The 21700-nt window shown below is 39.8% G+C and overlaps 1 protein-coding gene across 6 annotated transcripts in view; it reads right to left on the reverse strand.

Annotated features, from left to right (window-relative positions):
- Positions 1-1418: 1418 nt before the first annotated feature.
- The window catches only part of Sorcs1 (sortilin related VPS10 domain containing receptor 1), a 503533-nt gene continuing 483251 nt past the window's right edge, over positions 1419-21700 (reverse strand). Inside the window, exons 25-27 of one of the 6 annotated variants that reach the window (XM_076924054.1) lie at positions 11128-11233; positions 10832-10992; positions 1419-2216 (exon numbers count right to left, since the gene is read on the reverse strand). In XM_076924054.1, the coding sequence (XP_076780169.1) occupies positions 2116-2216; positions 10832-10992; positions 11128-11233 (368 nt within the window). In that variant the 3' untranslated portion in view covers positions 1419-2115. Of the gene's footprint in view, positions 2217-5787; positions 6069-6099; positions 9440-10831; positions 10993-11127; positions 11234-21700 lie in introns of those variants that run through there. The other 5 variants (XM_076924083.1, XM_076924092.1, XM_034507542.2 and 2 more) reach the window with 5 other exon arrangements.

A 21700-nucleotide genomic window follows, 5' to 3' on the forward strand; every position in this document is an offset into this window, starting at 1 on the left:
TCTGAAGAGGAGACGGGTGAATTGAATCTTCTCTGGGCACTCTTCCAGACGGAAACTTGGCCAAGCACTCTGCTGAGGACAATTGCATCTGCTTTGCTTTTTGAGCCATGTGAAATGTGGCACATGAAGACATTGGGAAACGATTCGCACGGCTTTGAGCAGCTCTTGTTTAATCTGTCACACAGCTGAGCTCTGATGGGAGCAGGCCCACTGAGGATCCTGTCACTCTGACTGTGATCACAGGGAGTCCTTCCTGCTCTCTGAACTCCACTTTCACTTAACATAACAGGAAACAACCACTTTCCCTTGAAGTCCTTGTAGGGATTAAATAACATGGTGGGTACAAAGTGATATATACAACTTTAAAAAATGAGACTTGCTCCATCACCATTGTTGTATCTTCCATTCACAATTTCTTCATTGTACCTCTATGTTTAATCTCTTTATTTTCAAGTCAATCAGAAGCCTTGTGCTGGGAATTATATTTTGGTTGTATTTGGGCCCAATAGATTTGTGTTCTCACACATTTTCCCACCTGCATTTGCATATGCTATGTCCACTGATAAGTCTACTTCTATCTGCATCGTCAGAACGGCCTCTGTGCCTTGGCACTGGCTAATGAGGACTTCCTTTCTCTAATTCTTCAGTTCTCCCTTGGTTAGACCAGTCTGAGCCACTTGTCAAGTGTGTGTGTGTGGTCAGGTATGGGAAATACTATAAATGCTCGTACTAAAGGGTTGGCATCCATTTTAGTGACTGAAACAGGATAAAGGAAACAGCTTCTGGTTCAGAAATCAACGGGATGACTAAGAAAGGTGATGCAGGAGGAATCTGCAACAACTTCCACATCCAACCTCAGAACAGCACTTCTGTCTGCATCTTCCCTCCAACTGGTGATGATCATCGTGACTGAAGAATAATAAGACAATCTTCAAAAAGCCTTGGGTTGGGATAAACAAAGCCATGCAAGTGATAGGTCCAGGCCCCATCCTAGAACACCTTCATGTATGTTTATGTACCATAACAGGTCAATGTTACTTCCTTTTATATGTAACACATGAGTTAACTTTTATATATGTATGAATATATCTAAATAACGCACAAGTATACACTTATTTTTTTAAGTATACACTTATATCTACCTATTAAGGAATAAAGTTTTATTTACATTATTTACCATATCTTTATGCTATGTTATTATTCATATTTTATAAGACTGTGTGTGTTTGTGTGTTTGTGTGTATATAGATTGTAAGATTATATGTTTTAAGAATTTTGAACCCTTCAAAGTTCATTATAGTGGTAACAAATGGTAGCAAAGAGTAATGACACCTATATGAGAAAAGGTCAAAATAAAACTCATTACTTTGCATGACAACCTAAAAATTTAATTAAAAATGAATAGAATATATTCAGAAAGTTCATGGATTACAGATACAAAAGCAGCATATTAATATTTTCATCTCAGTATGAATTTCAATTGATAAAAATGACATTCAGAGTTGCTTAATTTTTAGTTTTTAAAGCGAATAATTACACACTTCAATAATTGTGATCATCCTAGAAACTATATACACAGCTTATAATTATATTGTTGGTTTAATAGGCATATCGAATTCCTTATAAGCATTCCTTTTATACCCTATTTAAGATAGGTTTAGTCCAGGTGTATGAGGGCTACATGTTTATTTCAAAGATGGAGGGAATTAAAACATCCATGGTTTGGGAAATTAAAAATAACAAGGGGTAATATATTTTAGATTTTCATCCAGTCTTCTTTATTTATAAGTGTATATATACATATATTCACATTTTATGGCAGTACTAGCATTTGAATCCAGGACAATATGCATTTTAGGCAAGTAAGAATTCTATCACTGAGATGCTGTCTGCCCTGTGCTTTGTATACAAACTATTACTTCATCCCACGACATTTTAAATTCTGCTCTTTACATCTCATAAAAATTTTCTTTTGCCTCTCAATACTTTAGAAAAATCATTTTATTTTTTATTTTATGTGTATGGGTGTTTTTCCTGGGTGTATATCTGTGCACCACGTGTGTTCTTGGTGCCCATGGAGGCCAGAAGAGGGTGTCGGATCTCTTGGAACTGAAGTTACAGATGCTTGTGAGCCACCTTGTTGGTGCTGAGAATTGAACCCGGGTCCTCTGCAAGAACAGCCAATGTTCTTAACTGCTGAGCGATCTCTCCAGCCTCTAGAAAGATAATTTCGATGGAAACCATCCATGTTAAATATGATTCTGCCACAATTTGTCTTCAATTACTTTGTATGCACTCATTAAATCTTTCTTTACACCGAAAAGCTGTTGTTAACATGTAAACAAGATTTTAAGCAGGTACACAAACATGCACATATTGAAATGTTTATCTTTAAAACCTCTTCATCTGTCTTGGCATTAACAGACAATCTGAAATGTGGGCTTCGTACAACCTTCTGTAGTGAAGTCTGACAATAGTTTAACAATCTTGGAACCAGAGTCAGGTTGATAAATGTGAGTGGCTGCAAAATCTATGAACTGTATGCTGCTTCTGTTGCGGGGAAGTGGGCGACGCTGCCAGTATCATCTAGGGGCCTCTGGCTGAAAGGATGGTAGATATGAAGGTTGTCTTATTCTTTTAGGTCTCTCTCTCCTGTTCTGCTACTATGTTCAAATGCTTCATTTCTGTTTTGCTTATGGGGTCCCGTCCTTAAGTAACTAAGGCCACAGGTGATCCTCCTGCCTCAGAGGGTTGGGATTAGAGGTATAGTGCCGAAACCAAGTCAAGTTGCTACCATAATTACCATAAACTACCAAATTACCACTAACTACCAACTGTACTGTTTATGGTGCTACTTATTTTGTGTAAAAATAGAAAAATGATGGGTCCTGCTGCTTTAATGGGGATACTACCTGTTAATTAGGTTTTATTCTTGCTATTTCTCATTTTTTTTTTTTGAACACAGTGCTTCTTAATGAAACCAACTGTTTTTTCCTCTATGGAATTTACTGGGGGAAACTCTTGAGCAGAAGCACAGGAAGTCAATTTTTCCATGCCATCTACTGTTTCTATCTTTTAAATTCCTAATTGTTTTTGTTTTCTGGGTGGTCCTAAAATTAACTTTGGAAACTGGGGCAATGCACTTTTCATCCCAACAGATGCTCTAATTTTTATCCTTTCAGCTCCAAGAGAAGTGTTCCTGGGACATGTAGACATTTTTGCTTCTGAAGGCAAACTTACCTCACCCTTATTCCTGACGCTGTCACTCTGATGCCTATCATGTTTTATTTTTATATTTCAGTGTCTTGAAACTCTCTTATATGTAAAATAGCAATATATGTGACAGTGACATAATTTCTTTAATATCCCCAGTAGCATTTATATTCTATGGAGGTAGCTATACAATATCTGCCTTATTGGCAGCTATGTTATCCCTGTCTATAGCCATATCTGCACACATAGATCAACTCATATCTACACTCAGTAAACCACAGATTTCCTAGCAGGGTATGCAACATTTACAATAGCCAGCCATTCTATTGCAATTTTTCCACCGGAAATTATTTTGGGATTCTCTTATGCAAGCAACACTCAAACATGCATTTTCTTTAAATATAGATTTTTTAAAAAAAAATAATTGTGTAGTGTGTGTGAGAGAGAGAGAGCACACGTGTGCACGCACGCAAATGCTTGTGTACTTATGAACAAGTGGAGCTCAGAGCACTACTCTTGGGAGTCAGTTCACTTCTGCCACCTTGTGGGGTCCGTGGAGTGAACTCAGGTCATGGTCTTGCTATGCAACAAACACACCTACCCTATAAAGTTACCTTGCCAGTTTCCAATGTGAATTTTTCAAACACTCATTTCTATTATTATTTCCTTAGGAAAGAAGCAAACACATTACTGATCATTCAGAAACCAAATTTAGGGCTTTGCTTTTTATTCTACTTTCTAGCTAGCTTCTTGTCTTCCTTTTTTTTTCTAAACAGTAATTATTTTACTTAAATTAATGTCTAAGAATAGCTCCTTGAACACAGCAGCTTGAGAGCTAGCCCAGAAGAAGAGCAGGGAGGTGTTGATTCTTGACAAACAGCAATTGAACACGTAATTAGAGGTGCTGGCTGGGTTAGGTTTGCCCTGTGAAGCCACCTCAGAGAGCAGTGCTAAATAAAATGGACTTACTGATAATGCTAAGCTAAAACCTAAGGGTTGCGTTTCATCAAACATTTATCTAGTGCCCCCTAATGGCAATGTCCAGTGCTAGATGCTGAAGGAATGTAAGGACTAAGCCAAAATAGAGATCTTTGCTTAAGTGAGCAAAGTGGGAGGAGAGTTATAACAGGATCTGTTCATACTAACATGATAGCCACCATCTAAATATGTCAGCATGACAAACAAGCCAGAGAAGGGCACAGCCATTTAATCTGTGTTGGGGCCAGGGGAGCTTTTTCTATTTGATCTAGGCTGAGAGCTTGGCAGGGGTGTTATATCACTTACTGCTCTGTTTTTTTTTTCCAAATTCATTCCTTATGTTCCCCTTTCTAATCCCTGTCTTATCAACAGCATCTCAAAGGCTCTAGTGTCCACAAAGAGAAGAGGAAGGAAAAGGGCCATCCCTTCCAGTCTCCTCTGCTTGGGCAGCCTCAATGGTCTTAGCTTTGCTTCCTCCATGGTTCCAGATCCAGCCAGATCTAGGTGCCGCGAATTCAGCTTCAATCCACGTGTCCTGGCCCAAGGACTCTGGTGATATCAGCCTGTGTCCCTCCAGCTTTGGAAAATTCAGGGCTTCCTCTGGAGGTTTGTCTGCTCTTTCCTGGTATGTTCACTCTCCTGTTACGTAAGCAACAAATCCCCTGTGTTTAATCACTTCTGTGTAAATTACCTAGAGATATTTTCTGCCTTTTGATTTCACTCTGACTGACATGAGAGACAGGCCATCCCTAAGGAGATAGGACAGCACAGTTTCTGGCCTGTAAAGGAAAGAGGGAGCTGAGTACTTAATTTGGGAAGTTAAAGGCAAGCTAAAAATAGTCAAGGCATTCTGAAACTGGCCTAATTAGCACCGCCATTCTAACCCAGATAGGAAGGCAAAGGATGGTTTAATGTTCGTAGACCGAATATAAAGAACAACATGTATCCAATGAGATTTCAATTATGTAGGAAAGCCAAGTGCCTGGAAATGTTTAGATCTAGTCCCTGTTACTTTCTTCCGTGAGTTTTTAACCACCTATTGGTTCTTTTGGGAATACCTTGCCCACTGAGAATAACAAAACGGAAGAGGTCAGCTTCTTCCTCCTTATATGTAGGCAGCCACTGCAGCTTGTGGATGTTGAGGCAGTTAGCCCAGGGTCACACACCCGGCACAGCCAGATGTAGAAGCCCCTTCTCCAGGTCCAAATGTAAAGCCTTTCCCATCCTACCCTACGAGCCCCTAGCATGCCCTAGGTTCTGTCCTGTGGGAACTCTAATGTTTTGAATTGCTTTTCCTTATTAATAGTGTAAAAATTCAGACTAATAGCAATGAACCCACCACTCACTCCAAAGTAACCATGTTAGAGTGAGTTTTAAGTGCAACACTGTTCTGTTGTAAGAGGACAGACATCCCCCAGTTAACTGGAATGTAAATAGAACTCAGGGAGAAGAGAAGATTCCGAGTGAGACACAGGAGGGTAGAGTTCAATGTATTCTGACACAATTAGCACTTATGAAATCTCATAACTACATCATTTTACTTTTTAAAACTTCTAAACCATGGTTATGGAATTAAATAAACACAGTGAGGCCAAGACTTTAGAGACATTATCTGTTTAATAAATATGACTGTAAAAGCAATAAACAAGAGCAATTATACATTACACTACATAGTATTTAACAAAAAATACATCAAAAAAGTCATTTTAAAATTAGAAGTAGTCCCAATACTATAAGAAAACTTTCATTTTTTTTTAAATTGGCTTCCTATAAAAATAAGTTGGCAAACGAGGGGTTTCAATGCTCAGTTGGAATCCTGGAAAACACAGAACAGCTGCCAAGCACCCCACTGCTCTCAAAGTTGCTGTTTGGAACTTCTGAAAAAAAAGCAAAGCAAACCTCTGCCATTTGGACAGTGAATCCAATTAGAATAAGGCAAGGGGGAAATGGTGGTGAGAAGCTCAGGGTAGAGCATGCACAGTTTGCCCTCTGGGCTTTTAAGAAAGGTTGCAGTATCCAATTTGTAGCTTGCCCTGAATCTTACCTACTATAAATTCCTCCCTACATTCCTTTGGCCTTAGGTCCACCAAACATCTCATCGTGTTTGCACCTGCTAGAAGTGAGAGACAGGCACTTGGTTCCATCCCACTTGTGGCTTCTAAATGCTCCTTTCTTGTTGGGATTTGGCCGAAAGACCTGGTATGGTGGTTCTCAAACTTGAGCACATATCATCACCACCCGGATGGCTTGGTGAAACACTTGGTTGGGACAGCCAGGATTCATAAACGAAAACGATTCTATTGATTCCTCCAGAATTTCCAAAATAGCAGGGTCTGTTTTAGCCTGGTTTGAATCTGCATTTAAGCAAGTGTAGGTGACAGTGATAGTCTTGTCCTAGGCCTCACACTTTGATATCCGCTAGCCAAGGTTATAGGTATTTGGAGGTCCTCTCTAAGCACTGCTTTGCCTCACCAACCACCGATGCATACAGGTGGGAGGGAGCTTTGAGCAGAGGCAAATGAGGACACTGGAGAAGCTGAATCTAGAGCTGACCACTTTGGCTGCTGTCCAGGATGCCAGGAATTTCATGCTCCTCTCTATTTTACCTGAAGCCTTACAGACCCTTCTTTCCTATGTCTCTTCATTCACTTTTTGTCCTTTTATTGACAAACAAATTTTCACAATATTATTCTAGGCAAGGCACTGTGCTAGATCAAAAAATGTTGTTTGTTTTTTATAATGATTTTTTAATTAGAGTCAACTGAACTGCAATGCTAAGGATTCCCTGTGCTGGTTTGAGTGGACCTATTTTGGTTTCTAAATACTTTCGTCTTCCAAACTAAATATGGAAGACTCCAACTGAAGAGAATAATCAGTGATGATGTTTCCTATGAGATAGGAAGCCTGGCAGGTTGAGAATTGATTGATTATGTGCCCAGGCAAAATTGACCATATAAATTCACACAGGACACTCTCTATCATAAAGCTTTCTGCTTGATTCACCTCTAACATCAGGTTTCCTACTTTTCCTTTGCCTCAGTCATACAAGGCCATCTGATCACTGAGTCAGCCATTCAAAGGCAGGACTGACCATTGGAATACACCAAGGCCCTTGACACAATACACTGTTGTTGGCTTTGGGACCCAGCCAAGAGAGGGAGGGTAGTTTCTCAAAGTGGTTTACCAGAATAGCTTTCATCCCAACTTGAGATTGGGCTTTTTGTAGTTCACAGAAGTGAAGAATCCTCAGTCACTAGAACTTCAGAAGGATCCCTGCTTCTTTTTCTGGGACCTCTTTCTTGATTCCTCTAGGGAAACTGGTTTTCTTTTGCTTGCAGCCCTGAAGGTTGTGAGCCTTACTTTGCTGTAAGCAGCTACACTTCCATTTATATTGACTTTTTTCTTTATCAATACCATGACAATTAATGACCAGAGTACATACAGGGAATCAGTGAGATCATCTTAAATGGTCAAGTTCTCATTCAAATATATGAGAAGACTGATTTATATAGGTTTTTCAATACATTAAGTCCATTAACCTGTTTCTCCTTGTGGTTAAAAATCAGTTTTATTTTACAAATATGGTTATTCTTGATTGGAAATATCAGATAACAGCAACTATCACAGAAGTTGTTGCCTTCCAGTATAGTCACACTTTCAAAACATTTCTCAAGAGAATCTTCTAGAATTGGACCACATACGATTTTTTTTTTGTCAATACACAAACCGTCACTGTTCATCTCTTTGTTTTCCTGTCCAAAGCACATGTCCAGGTTTGGATTACTAGGGATGTATAAACTCTTTTACACACAGTATATGTTTCCAGGTGGGAAAACCAGAGGTATTTGGCAAAGAAAGTTTTTTGAGGAGGAGACAGAGGGGAAATGTAACTAAAGCCAGCTGGGCAGGGTGCAGCCTGGCCAGAGCACAGAAAGGCTGGCATGCTTGAGAGTGTACAAAGTTGATAGAGCTAAAGACTTGTGAGAAAAAGAGTCAGGGTTGGCGTAGGCTGGGCCAGTTTTAGGAAATAGATTTAATATCCAAAATCTAGCAACACATTTGAGCAGAAAAAGAGAGAGAAATCAAAAGATAATGGAGAACAGGGAGGAGAAAAGCCTAAAAGATGTCCAGAGAACATGTTCACACATGGAGGACAATCAAATGGGAAGGTACGGTACCAGGTAAGTACTGGGGAAAAAATTCCCATTTGTTTCTGTCTTTGTTTTTACATTCCTTGGAGTAGGAGTAGGGAAAGCTGTAAGGAGAAAAGCCGAGCAGGAAACAAAGGTCTATTCCTGATACACTTTGCTTCCTAGCCTCCCTTCTGTTCCTATCAAACCTGCAAATGTGGATATGAATCCTTAACTAGCATCTTTGTCCCTGCGGCCACCGAACATGGAGAGAAAGCAGCCTGTGGTCGGTGCTGACCAACTGAGCCACTAACACTAACTTAGAAAGGAAATGTGACACTAAAGAACACAGAGAAGCAGCTCAGGGCTTCAGAGTCCTGTGCATGTTTTTGTGTTTGAGGAAGAGGCTGGGGTTGGCTAGTCCACCATCAGCCCCTAGGGCTAAAATAACTGTTAAGTCTAGAGCCAAGATTATTTCCAAAAGTACATGCAGATTTCCTTGGCCTGTATATGTTATGAATTTTCTACAAACACAACCGATCAGAAAAAGAGAAAAGAGAGGGAGGGGAGTGTTTTCCATTAAAATAGAGCACCTGTACACTGCCCCTCCAAACATGTTCTCCAGGTAATGTCCACATGCACAGGCTTAAAGCTAAAAACCCTTGTTGTCTGTGTCTGAAGAATTTAAAAGTCCCGATGCAGTGAGTGTTTACTTGTTATTTTGGATTTTGATTATTTTTATTTTTATTGTTTGTTTGTTTGTTTGTTAAAGGCGTCCTCCATTCAAACATTTACATAGGTAGGGATTTCTTTTGTGCTTTGATTCTCAGCAACTATGGAAATACTTCCTGGCAAAATAGGAAACAGAACAACAGAAGAAAAAAAAAAAAAAACAAAGTTAGTGGTCATGAAGGATGATGCACTTGACAAGAGCGAATTCTTTTCTGATCAGCAGCTCTCCTGTAGCCTTTGGGGGTTTTCCTTAAATTGCAAACTGTGCCCCAGCAGATCCCCGCTTTGGCGATGAAGGTGGAGTGGCTTGTCTCGGTCTTTGCAATCGGAGAGATGAGTCACCAGGTTGAGTAGAAGGGGAGGGAGGGGAGGGTAAAGCTACTCTCCTAAGAGAAAACGTGGTAACACTTACTCACTTAATGACACTGGAAATAGAACTGTGTTAGAGACTGCAATGTGCTACGAAATGTTCAGAGCGAAGGAGGAATTGCAACTTTAATAAACAGCCACACTGATTCATACTGCATAGAAATAGAGACAGAGAACCAAATGACCCCCTAAATTATGCAGCATTTGAGATACTTTAGGAGGAAACAGACAGAGTGCGTGGTGCTACGCTGGACAGGAAGGCAGAAAAGCTTCTATACATTTTAACCCCAAGCTATTGTGTGTTTTTATCACCCTGTCTCCACCAAATGGAAGAAAATGAACTGTGAAAATTGGACACCAGATGTGGCTGCAGTTGTTATTATTATCTCTGGCTAGTGTTACTCATTGCATTTAAACTTCCTCTAATACAGCCACCGACTTTTCTCAGGTGCACTTAAAAAGAGGATTCTCTTTTTATTTGCAAACAATTTTTTTCCAAGTAACAGATTAAAAATCTTTCCTATAAAGGCCTTCTCGGTAAGCTGGCATCATGGCATTAGCATGAAGCATGGAGTATCATAGAATTTCTCCATCTCAGTCAGCCACAGTCAGCAGGGCCATAGGAGGGAAAGGAATCCATCATGCCAGCTCCCTGGGTTTGTCTAAGTTGTCAATAACTTCTGTAATAATTGTAAGATTTAGCAATTGAGCTTCAGGCTTACTCCAGCTAGGTATCAGACTCCTATGCTTAGATCACAGGTTAAACAAAGCTGCATTGACATCTGATACCAAAACTTCTGGTCAAAACAGAGAAAGGCATCTGTCTGCTCCTCCATAGTCTACTCCTCCAACTGGGCTCTCAGCATCCCCAAATCCTAAATATTTTGTAAACAGCATGCTTTTCCTAGAATCAGGTTCTCCATTTCCACATTTCCAGGGTGATAGTTTCAAGACAGCCACTGGACTAATAACAAAACAAAGATACAAAAACCCTTCCCTACAGCTGAGTTAGCCAGTCTCCTTATGGCTGGCTCTTCTGGTATTCTAAAGCAATTTAGTCTCAGAATTGTCTGTAGTATAGACTTATATGTTTTGTTCACAACAATCCACACCCTGTTTACTGTCTGCCTTTCTATCCACCTCCCCTAGACTCTGAAGCTTTTCGTCCTTAAATGAAATTTAGTGAAAGCTTAGTGTTTAAGAAAGAGATTTTTTTTAAATGGGGGTGGGGAGGTGGGGGATTTAATGAACGTATAAAGCTAAAACGGAGCAAGAAAGAGGCATCTTAGCTTTTTCTCTCATGAAAGTTAGAGCAGAAGAAAGTCATTACATCAAGCCAGAAAGGGGTTAGAGGGCAGGTTAGTTGACTACTGAGCCTGGGCAGCTGATGGCCACCGGGCATCATTTACCTAGGAGCTGGGATTCCACCTTCTCATCTACAAGCTGGCCAGGTCTCCTGAGGTCAGGGTGAGGGACACTGGGCCTGCTTTCAGTGTGGCTGACTGGATTGATCAGCTCTTGTTCTTTCTCATTTTGCATCTGGGCATAAACATTAAGCCCCGGAATTTTCCTAAAACATTAACAGAAAGCATCACTGCCCTGTACCAGAGGTGAGTTTCACTGTGATTTATTGCTTCTGAACCTGTCAGAAAGAGGAGGGAGGTGTGGGGGGGGAGGGGGAGGGGGCAGAAGAGAAAGCACACACCTTTTAAACTTGTAGATGACGAATACGGCCAGCCCCACGAATACCACTGAGAGCAACATCAGCATGGCAGATCCGCTGTGGGTAGGAGTGAGGTCCACCAGTGGGGCTGGGGATAAGCAAAGCACACACATTAGCAGAGACTTGAGCAGGTCCAGATGATTCAAGCTCAAGTTTGGTCAATTCCAGGGCACCACATGGGATATACAGACATGATACATGGTCCACAGCTAAGCATGCATCTGAGTATGCCCCAGTCCTCAGAATGCCCTAGCTGGTTTGTCCAAGCACTAAAATAGAACAGGGGGAGACAGAGGAGGCCCTGGATCTACTCAACCCATTGCTGACTGTACAGACTTGGGTTGGTTCCTTCATCTTAATGTGTCATAAGTAGCTAAAGAAACACAGTGCACACTTCACCACTTCACTGGTTGGCTGTGTTATATCTGCTTATCAGCCTCTTTATCAATATTTCCTTTTATTCTAGTGTTGCTGCTGTCATTGTAATTAATCAATCATATTAATGATGGGCTTACATCTTGATGAAAAGACACTATAGGGATGAAACTATCAAACATATAACCTACTCCATATAGCTTAGTGAAACCCACCAGAGATGTGCTCAGAACCCTTACTTGGCCTTACACCTGGTTAGGTAAAAATCATCTTAGCGATCTTATTCTATAATAAAACATCCAATGCTTTAAGGAGTTTACTGAGAACTATATTAAAATTGAAAGGCAGAAGGGCTGTACCACACTATTGTGAGGTAGAAACATGGTATAAATGTCTAAGTCAAGGATGATCGCCATTGCAATTATTATTATTATTATTATTATTATTATTATTATTATTATTATTATTCCGATGCTCTGTATGTAAGCTTTTCTCATTAAGCATAGAAAGCAGTCAAACCATAAATAAAAGTTGTGTGTGTGCCTGTGTCTATTCATATGAAGTACAAATTGGCTCTACCTCTACCTTGGTAGTTGCAAGATGAAGAACTACAAAACATGGACATGTTTATATGTTTATGGTTTTTTTTTTTTTTTCTGTTACCTTTGTATCTAGGAAGTTGATGATCAAGTGACTATTTTTTAAAAAGTCACTACTGATGCTGGGGGAGAGGTGTTCCATGCAACTTGAGGTGCTTGGAGTTCCTTGCAGACAAAGCTCAAATCTCTGCATGCATGAGACCCCCTTCTCTAAGTTTTCTTTACCTGGCAGTTCTAGGAAACATCTCTTCTCAACTCCTTAGGGTCAAACCTCTTGCACTTGTAATGATTGTTTGCAATTAATTTTTACCATGTCAAGAGCTGACATTCAGCAAATGTGGTATAGTTCAAGCCAGAAAACAATTCACCTGCATCTTATGGAGGCATGGACAGTGTGACCTTTACCTTCTATCAATTTAAGCAAAGCCAGATACCCAGAAACGCAAGTGACCTTTAAGCACTCTTTCTATGACTTTTCCCTGTTGAAAGTCAAGAGGGTGATGCTCTGGTCATCCAAGCAGAAAAGTTCAAGAGTAAATGACTACAATATTGATGGTCTCAGACAAGACCCATGGTTGCATCTGCTCTGTCTGTTTTTTGAAAGCTTATACTTCAGCTAATATCAGAGAACATAATTCATATGACTATAAAGTCAATGCAAAATAAAACGTCGAAGCTTCTTTTTAAGGAAATGGGCTTTATTTATTCAGGAGGATAAGCTGGTAGCAGAAACTGACTATAGAGAACTCTCTTGTTCTCTCTCCACTGTATGTCTATGTAGTTTGAGCATGTCCTGGCTCGAGACATGACAGATCAGCCGAAGTGCAGTGGAAAACCCAGAGTCACTGTGCTCTGTATTAAAATTAAAAAAGTGAAGTTCTTGCTACCATCAACAAAACCCAGAAATACATCCGAGTGCCTGCTGCTATTGGGAGAACATCACAGGAGGACACTTTCCATTGTTACAAATATTGTCTTGACTATTTTTAACAGCTAGAAGACAGGGACTGTCAACCACATGACACAAACAACAGCAGCTACATTTCCGAGTTGAAGACTACTCTACAGAAAGAACTTCAACTGGTTAGTAGAAAAGTTCATTCAAACACACTCAAAATACCCACAATGCTATATGCCCCATCTTGTATAAAAGGCCACGAAATTAAAAAGAACACTTCTTAGGAAGAAGGTTAAGGCTAAACTGACAGATAGCATAGGAGGAAAATTCACAGGGGACACCAGTTAAAATACTATGCTTTAAAAGGAGCCATTAGGATCCTAGTTTATATCCTTTTAAATTTTGATGAGACACACATGTGTATATGAGGAGATGGGTCATGGATAGACAAACACACACACGGGGGGGGAGGGGGGAGAAAGAGACAGAGACAGAGAGATAGAGAGACAGAGACATAGAGAGACAAAGAGACAGAGAGAGAAAGAGAAGACAGACAGACAGACAGACAGACAGACAGACAGAAAATAGATAATAAAACAATTGTCATCTCAGGACCAACCTTGTTATTTCTGTACTTGCATACAATCCCCACAAGCTCAACTACTTTGTTTTGAAATAACTCTGCTTTCCCCCCCCCCAGCATTCTTTGTTATCTTGATATCAGTATCGGATGAAAGGGATAAGAACATAATATAAAGGTTACCTAAAGTAAACCATTAATTTGCCAATGAACAAATTGTGATCCAGAGGACCATGGATGCTGAGGATGGTCAGAGACATGAATGAAGTTAAATTCTGCAAACCAAGCAGAAAGCCCCTGCAGCACAAGCAGAGTATGAGAGGTGCAGCCAAGGAAACCCCAGAGCTTTTTTGAAAGGGTAACGGTTGGCAATTTTTGTTGTCAATATTTTTTTCTGTTGAGACAGAATCTACATAGCCCTGGATGTCCTGAAATTTACTATGCAGACCAGGCTGTTCTCAAACTCACAGAGATCTGGCTGCCTCTACCTACCTCCTGAGTGCAAGGATTAAAGGTTTATGCCACTAAACCTGGTGTAAATTTTAAATACATGGAAAATAATATGAGGAAATTACCTTAACCCTGTTCTTTCTCACATGAGGGGAAATGCACAATCACAGACACACCTGTAAACTATTCCCTTATCTTTGCTTCCACCTCCCATTGCTTTCATCCCTTCTGGTTGAACTTTCCAACCTTATATTATTCACCTAAAACATTATCCTTAAAGAGGCAGCATTAATATTGTTAAGTAATTGTCACATTCTTTGGGGATTGTTAGTTTCTGTAGTTTGGGTTCTAGAATATGCTATTTATTCTAACTACCACTGTGCATCTATTAGTCACTTTCGGGAGACAGGAGAGCAGCACACAGCCAACAGCAGCGGGGAGACTGAGTGGCACCACCCTTGGTGTTCCACGATTGGCTTCTGCTTGCTAATCTGTGCCTGCACATAAAGCTATCTATTGCTATTCATACGGCAAGGTCTGCATATCTTAATTTCCCCAATATTTAGGTGTGTTTGTATGCTTTGCTGAGGAATGGAAACTGTTGATAAATGGATTTGACTTTTTGTGAGAAATTAGCATAAATTAATTCCTCTACAGTCTCAGCTTCAACAAGGTAGATGTGAGGGAGAAAAACCCAGAGAAGGTTTTTGACATTATAGTTGCACAGTGTTTAACATGGATGCAAGCATCTCTCCAGGTGACTGGACACCCGACAACGACTCTGCTCACACACCATTGCTAAAAGCCTGTGAGGGACTTGGTGATGCTTCGAGTTATTGTATTCTATTCATCAGAATCTGAGTTGATTATAGTAATAGAATGTTACCACGTCCATAAAGGTGATTGACCTACAGAAAATGTCAAAGTCATAGCCATAGATCTGCATGTGAGCATCACATCTCCAATGCCCCACACTTGGGCTTAGGTTTGGGGCGAACTGAATTGATGGAAGCTCAGATTCCTTATCTGAAAAAAGCAAGTGGAGATAATCTCTGCTTTGGCACAGTGGTGAAAAGTCAAGAGATGGAACTGACTATGAAGAACAGGGTGCAGCAGATGTGGGTAGGACTTTATGCTGTCCTATTAGTAACTCCATATTCTTGAGAGAGAGAGAGAGAGAGAGAGAGAGAGAGAGAGAGAGAGAGAGAGAGACAGAGACAGAGAGACAGAGACACAAAGAGAGACAGAGAGAGACAAAGAGAGAGACAGAGAGAGACAGAGAGACATAGAGAGAGGGAGAAGGAAAGAGAGAGAGAGAGAGAGAGAGAGAGAGAGAGAGAGAGAGAGAGAGAGAGAGAGAGAGTTAGTTTTGAATGATAAAGAAAGAGTTTTTCAGTGTAATCAGTTTGGGAAATGGAACCCTTATTATCCCCCCACCTGGCCACTCTTGGTGCACATCAGTGTATGAAATGTATCCAGTCCTGCACAACAGCAACATGTTTAACCAGTCCATGACTTATCACACATTTAATCAACCACAGAGCCTTTTTAAATGTTGGTCCGGTTCAGCATGAGATTTGCTTGACACTTTTCTCCTCCAATGTTAACTTTATCAAGAAATTGCAGAAGCCAGCATACTCTACTTTGATATTCAGTTCTTTTCTTCCCTGCCTCTGAAGCACACCCAAGGCTTTATATTAAACACTTGAAATATAAAAACTGTGGAACCCAAGTATTTAGAGGAATCTGTTGAGGGCATACTACTTACTTTAGATATTGCTGGAACAAAATTCCTCACCAATGGAACTTAAAGACCAAGGGTGTGTTTTGGTTACCTGTGCTAGGGTATGTTGACCCAAGTGAGGAACACGTGGTAATAAGAACATAAAGATACTGGTCACAGTGGGGTTATAGTCATAAGACAGCAATGAATTCTGGTGTCCAAATAATTTTATTCTTTTTATTAAGTCTAGAGTTTCAGCCCATGGAATGGTACAATGCACTTACTGTTTAGGTGGATCTTCACACCTCAATTAACCTTACTTATCTCCTCTCCCGCAGACATGTCCAGATGCCAGCCTAATCTACACAACCCCTCAAAAGCATGACCAGAAGCTTGTGCCCAGGTAATTCTAGATCCAGTTGCAGTGACATTCAGAAGGATTGAGGTGATTTAGCAAGGTCATAGAAATGAATTTCAGAGTGAAAAGTGGGCAAATGGCTTCCATTTGCAGTGCACCCTAGCTTGGATCAAGGCTTCCCCTTCAGTTCATGTACAGTCGTAATCATGGGCATCATAAGGCTTCCTTTAGTTTTCATAGCTAGTTGGGAAGCAATGGACTGAGGGGCATCCAGCAGCATATATCCACCAGTTTTTCATATAAACTACCAAACTCCTGATCATTTTAAGTGGTCATATTCTAATAGAAAAGAAAAAAAATCCTTAAACCCACCCAATCCAATGCTGCCTACTAATTTCTACCCAAGCGCTTTCCCTAGGAATGATCCAGTAAACCAGTGGCTCCCCAGCAAGTCACATATTTTCTTTGTCTTTCATACTCACTCCATAAAAGTCAGTCCCTTTGCCTTGTAAGGATTCCTGAACCATGATTAGCCAACCCCATCTTCTGAGTGCTGGGATTACTGGTGTGTGTCACCCTACATGATTCAAATAGAGCTGGGATAAAACTCAGAGAGGGCTAGTGAATGACAGGAAAGCACTTGACAAAGATAACTTCCTTACAACCGATCTATTGCAATCTGAAATTATATATATATATATATATATATATATATATATATATCGTGTGTGTGTATGCTGAGAATAAAGCCTTGCATCTCTGAAATACAGGTACTAATAAGGAGGGGTGGGTGATATATATATATATATATATATATATATATATATATATATCATATATATATATGCATGCATATGAAGGTGTCGCAGTCATTTAATCACACTGGAGGGGAAGATATATTTATGTCTCTTGGCACCTGTTATTATTTATCATAGCACCACAGTGATTTAATAACTGTCAAAAGCTACTCTGAAAAACCTGGTTGTTTAAAGAGGAAAATACATTTAATTTTAGAAAAAGTAGAAAGAAATAAAAATACTATTATCATGGCTTTACTCATAAATGACTTACTTGTAAATAATAACTGGGCAATCAGAGAGTGAACAGGCAAATAAATTTATTGACTGTGGAAGAATTTCACTAGTGCTAATTTTATCTCTAAGTGGAAAATGTTATTGCAACAATTTATTTCACTTTACAGTTGCGCGCTCCATAGCAACTATTTGGCATCTGCATTGATTATGCTGTGGCTTCGATTACATTGTACTTTCTACAACATCCTGCCTGGAACTTCTGCTACCTCACATGGAAAGCATCTTTACCAAGATGGAGCTGGAGAGCAGAATTCACATAGTGTCGTGATCTAGGCTGAAAGCTACACTTTCTTGCTTACCCTAACCCTTCCCTCCTAACCTAATCAGTATTAGCAACTGAGCCAGAAATGTCAGTCCTCTAATGTTCCTGTTATAGCTTTGTATTGCACCTGCAAAAAAGTTAAATCAGTTGGCAACATCACAGACGGCAAGATAACAGTTTATTACAAAACGCACACATGCCCTTGACAAAGGACGATTTTCTAAATGTAGTTTCTTGAACGAGGTAATGAATGGACAGGAAGGGATGGGAACAATATCCTCACTGCTATTTTTATTCTTTTATTTAATATGAGTGTTGAGGCTTTTACTCTGCGAAACGTTAGCGTCTGATCTTTACATTTTAATCATATGTGTCCCAATCTTTAGGAGACCAGGAAGCTACAATGAAACTGAGAATGAAGTCTTGCATCTCTGAAATACGGATGTTAATAAGAACAGGTGGGTGTAGCATTTCTGCTCACATTAGCATACGAATTGCATGTAGAGAACAGCATTGCTTAACTCTCATACAGCTTCCAGCCTTTCAATTCACCCTGCCACTTAGATTCTCATTCACATTTCAATCATTTGCAATAGCTTCCCAGACACACCTCTTGCCTGCCCTGGGCCACTTATCTTGATTATGAACATAGCATATCCCATATTTGGAGATATATTTTACTTGTTACCTACTTCCTCTCACTCTTGTTTGCCTCTACCCATGCCACGAAATTTTATTTTAATGTTTATTGCTACATGGGTGTCACAAGCCTTTCTTCTCTGCGTTAGTAAATATTCAGAGCTGTAAATCAGATTTAATGACAGTGGGGAGTGTCTGGTAGCCTCCCTCATTGCAGATGGGTTCCTGTTCATGAAATGCTTTACAGTATTGTATAGACTTGTGAGAAAGCTGGGTATATATGCAATTTGGAGACATTGTTATAAAAGTAAGACCTGGATTAGCAGTTCCTTAGGATCCCAAAGAATTCCTCATTCTAAACAACGAGCCCCCTCACGTCTCTATTTTATGATGTTTCTAAGTTTACCTGCAATGTGGTCAGGCTATGGACCAGGTAATCTGTAGCAAAGTTCTCCTACCTTGTTTGGAGACATGTTTTTCAACCATATAAGACAGATATATTCATCCAAATGGCCTGAAGTTCCAGGCAACTTCAGCTATTCTAAGAGCCCCATTATTCAATTTCCAGTTTATTCACCCAATAAACTAATCTGGTAAAGTATGAATAACCCTGAAAGATTTTTTTTCATTTTATTATGGATTAACCTCTTCTAGTTTGTACTCTCAAATGGACTGTGCCAGAATAGCCCTTTGGTTGCTTTGTCTTACTGTCTATCCTTATACAGATACTTGTCTATTCTACTGTCACAAAATCAACAAGTCAAAAATGCTTCCAACTCTCCCACAACAGCCAAATATAAGAACATTTTAATTCTGAAGATGAGTGCTCATACGAGCAAAGATATAGCATTTGATGGAGCCTGGAATATTCATACCAACAAGTAGAACTTGCTCAACTACCAGTGGACTTCTCTTACCTTGGAATATGACATCTGACAGGAAGTGGGAAGTTAAAGCCCATGGGCTGTGTCTTAACCTTCCCTCCTGAAGTCCAACCTCCTATTCCAGCTTGCTGGCAGACTTTATTCTTAAGGGTAATGATCCCAACACAAGCCACTAAATGCACCTTCCTTGATGAATAAAGGGCTCTGCCACTTAGGTTTAAGTGGCCATCAAAGAAATCATCATCTTTGCAACAGCCCTTAAAACGTTCTACATTATAAATAGAACGAAGTACAAATGATTATCCAAAATTACTACTTAAAGAAGCATTTCAGTAGGTCGTTCTTATGTTTCTGCCCTGTCCATTGTTACTGGTCTGTCTACTGTTTCTGCATGAGTATTTGTGGTTCAGCTCAGTCTGGTGTAGAATGAGCAAAGGCCCTACCTAATTTGTCTTATATTACCCTTGTAGGCCATACATATAAAGAAATTATTGCCAAATGAGGCATAGAATATAGAAGAACTGGAAGAATAAAATGATACATTTAAAATTTACACAACTCCAAGTTACCAGTGAAAACAAACAAAACCAAAGCATGCCTTTTTGGGGATTTTTAGTTAATAGTTCAGATTTATTCTTTTATAATGGCCAGTAGAAATCAAATGGCTTGCATCAGACTTTGAGCTTTAGTAAATGGCCATCAAATACTTCTTACGATGAAATTCCATCTTGAAACTATATGATACAGAGCACCAAGCCAGGAGCAGTAAGTTATACTTGATTCAAGCTTTTGTCAGTATCAGATGCTGGCTCCCTGTGTATCACTTCTCCTTTCCTTATTCTGAGACATCCAACTCCAAAGAACATGGCTGTGATTTTTCTTCTAGCTGTCCATTCTCAATGCACAGATAAATATGCATTACTATATCCAGAATAAGGAATAAAAAGAGAGAAAATGTTTTTCTCTAGATGCCTATTCGATAAAATAATGGAAGTCTCCACTAGCCAGGTGTTCAGCTAGAGTAGTCATGGAGACTGGCTCACAAACATAAATTTCTGCAGGTTATGAATTATGCACCTGATTATTTTTAAAAGTAAAGTTTGTGGAGCACCTGACATGTGCAGTTTCTTTCCTGGGATCAGTAATGGTGACAACACCACGACATTAAGAACCTACTCATAAAAATTCAGTATGTTTGAGGAAGATGAGGATGAAGATAGCCATAATCGCCATCGTCGGAAAGAGACTTAAAAAATAGATGAGCCTGGACGTGGGAGGTGGTAATGAGGCAAAGGCTTCTGGGAATTTGTCACACACATTCTGGCATAGACTTAAGCCTTACAGTACAAATAGACTTAGGTGTGCAGAGGGCTGAAGGAACTGGGGGTGGGGAGCAGTGTGAGTTACACTTCATTCCGAACAGTAGCGCCTGTAGTCCAATTCCAAATGTTGCTTATTTATACACACCATTCTAACTCTCTCAGTGGTTCTATAATGTCTGAACCTGGTTCTCAAAGCCAAAAGCATTTGTTTAAGTTGTGACCTTGTCTCCACCTTCTTATCAACATTCCCTTTATTTCTCCCCTATTCGGACAGAAAGCCAAATCTCTCGTTTCTGCCCAGAGACTTCCAGAAACAACATATCTATCAGGTGTAGGTAGACCCTCCAGAGAAACCAGTTTCCAAGGAGCGTAGGAAAGGCTATGAACAATATAAGCACTGTGTTCAAAGTTTGTCTCAGCTTAGCTATAGAAATGAATGAATTCCAGAAGAGAGCACCCAAAAGAAAATGAGCACGGTCCAGTTTCTAATGACACCCAGTTCTCTGCCAATGCTTTTCTGATGCCCCCATAAAAACAAATAGGGAACTGAATTTGAAAACCAAAACAAGGCCGGTAAATTCCTGAAAGGAGACATTTCATTTCCCTGGGAGTCTAAGCAAACCATGCTCTACATCTCAACAGCAACATCCTCTGGCTGGAACATTTTAAAAAGGAGGCTGATGAACATCTGCTGAGCAATTAATGGCAGCAGCAGTGTGCAGTATTGGTCCCTGGGAAGGTTTCAGCAGTACTGCTTAGAGACATGTTCTGTGACAGACAGTGGCTTATTGTCCCTTTGTGTAAGGGGCATGGGAGGACGAGAAGGGAACCGAAATTCTATATCTGCACTAAACAGTGTTCTTCACCCATACATGAATATGTTCATTTCAATTTCGAAAACACCACTGCAAACCACTAAGCCTTCACATAAAGTGCTGTGTTACAGTGCCCTGTTTTCCATGCATTAAAAGGAGAATACATCAGGCCATGAGACTGCATGTCTGACAAATAGATTACAGGGTATTTCTGAAATTTAAATGAAGATATTTTTCTAACTACATAAGCTAGAACTATGCCAGGATCAATTTGCAGTAAGGAACTGATGATCAACTTCATAATTATTTAAAGGTTTCATTCTTGACACAAGTCATTTGTTCTTTATGTTGTTATGAACATCTAGTGCAGAATGTATGTACCTAGGGATATGGAAAGTTCTACGCACTTATGTAAACAAACTTTACTTTGGGGTTCAGGTATTCTTTAAGTCTTGGTCATTTTCTTCCTTCACAGAAACTAATGCTCCACATTGTGTCTACATCAAGATGATTGCTGAGTCAGCCATGATAGAAACTTCATAATGCTGACTACTAA

The sequence above is a fragment of the Arvicanthis niloticus genome, chromosome 1 (genome assembly GCF_011762505.2).
Source record: "Arvicanthis niloticus isolate mArvNil1 chromosome 1, mArvNil1.pat.X, whole genome shotgun sequence".
Lineage (NCBI taxonomy): Eukaryota > Metazoa > Chordata > Mammalia > Rodentia > Muridae > Arvicanthis > Arvicanthis niloticus.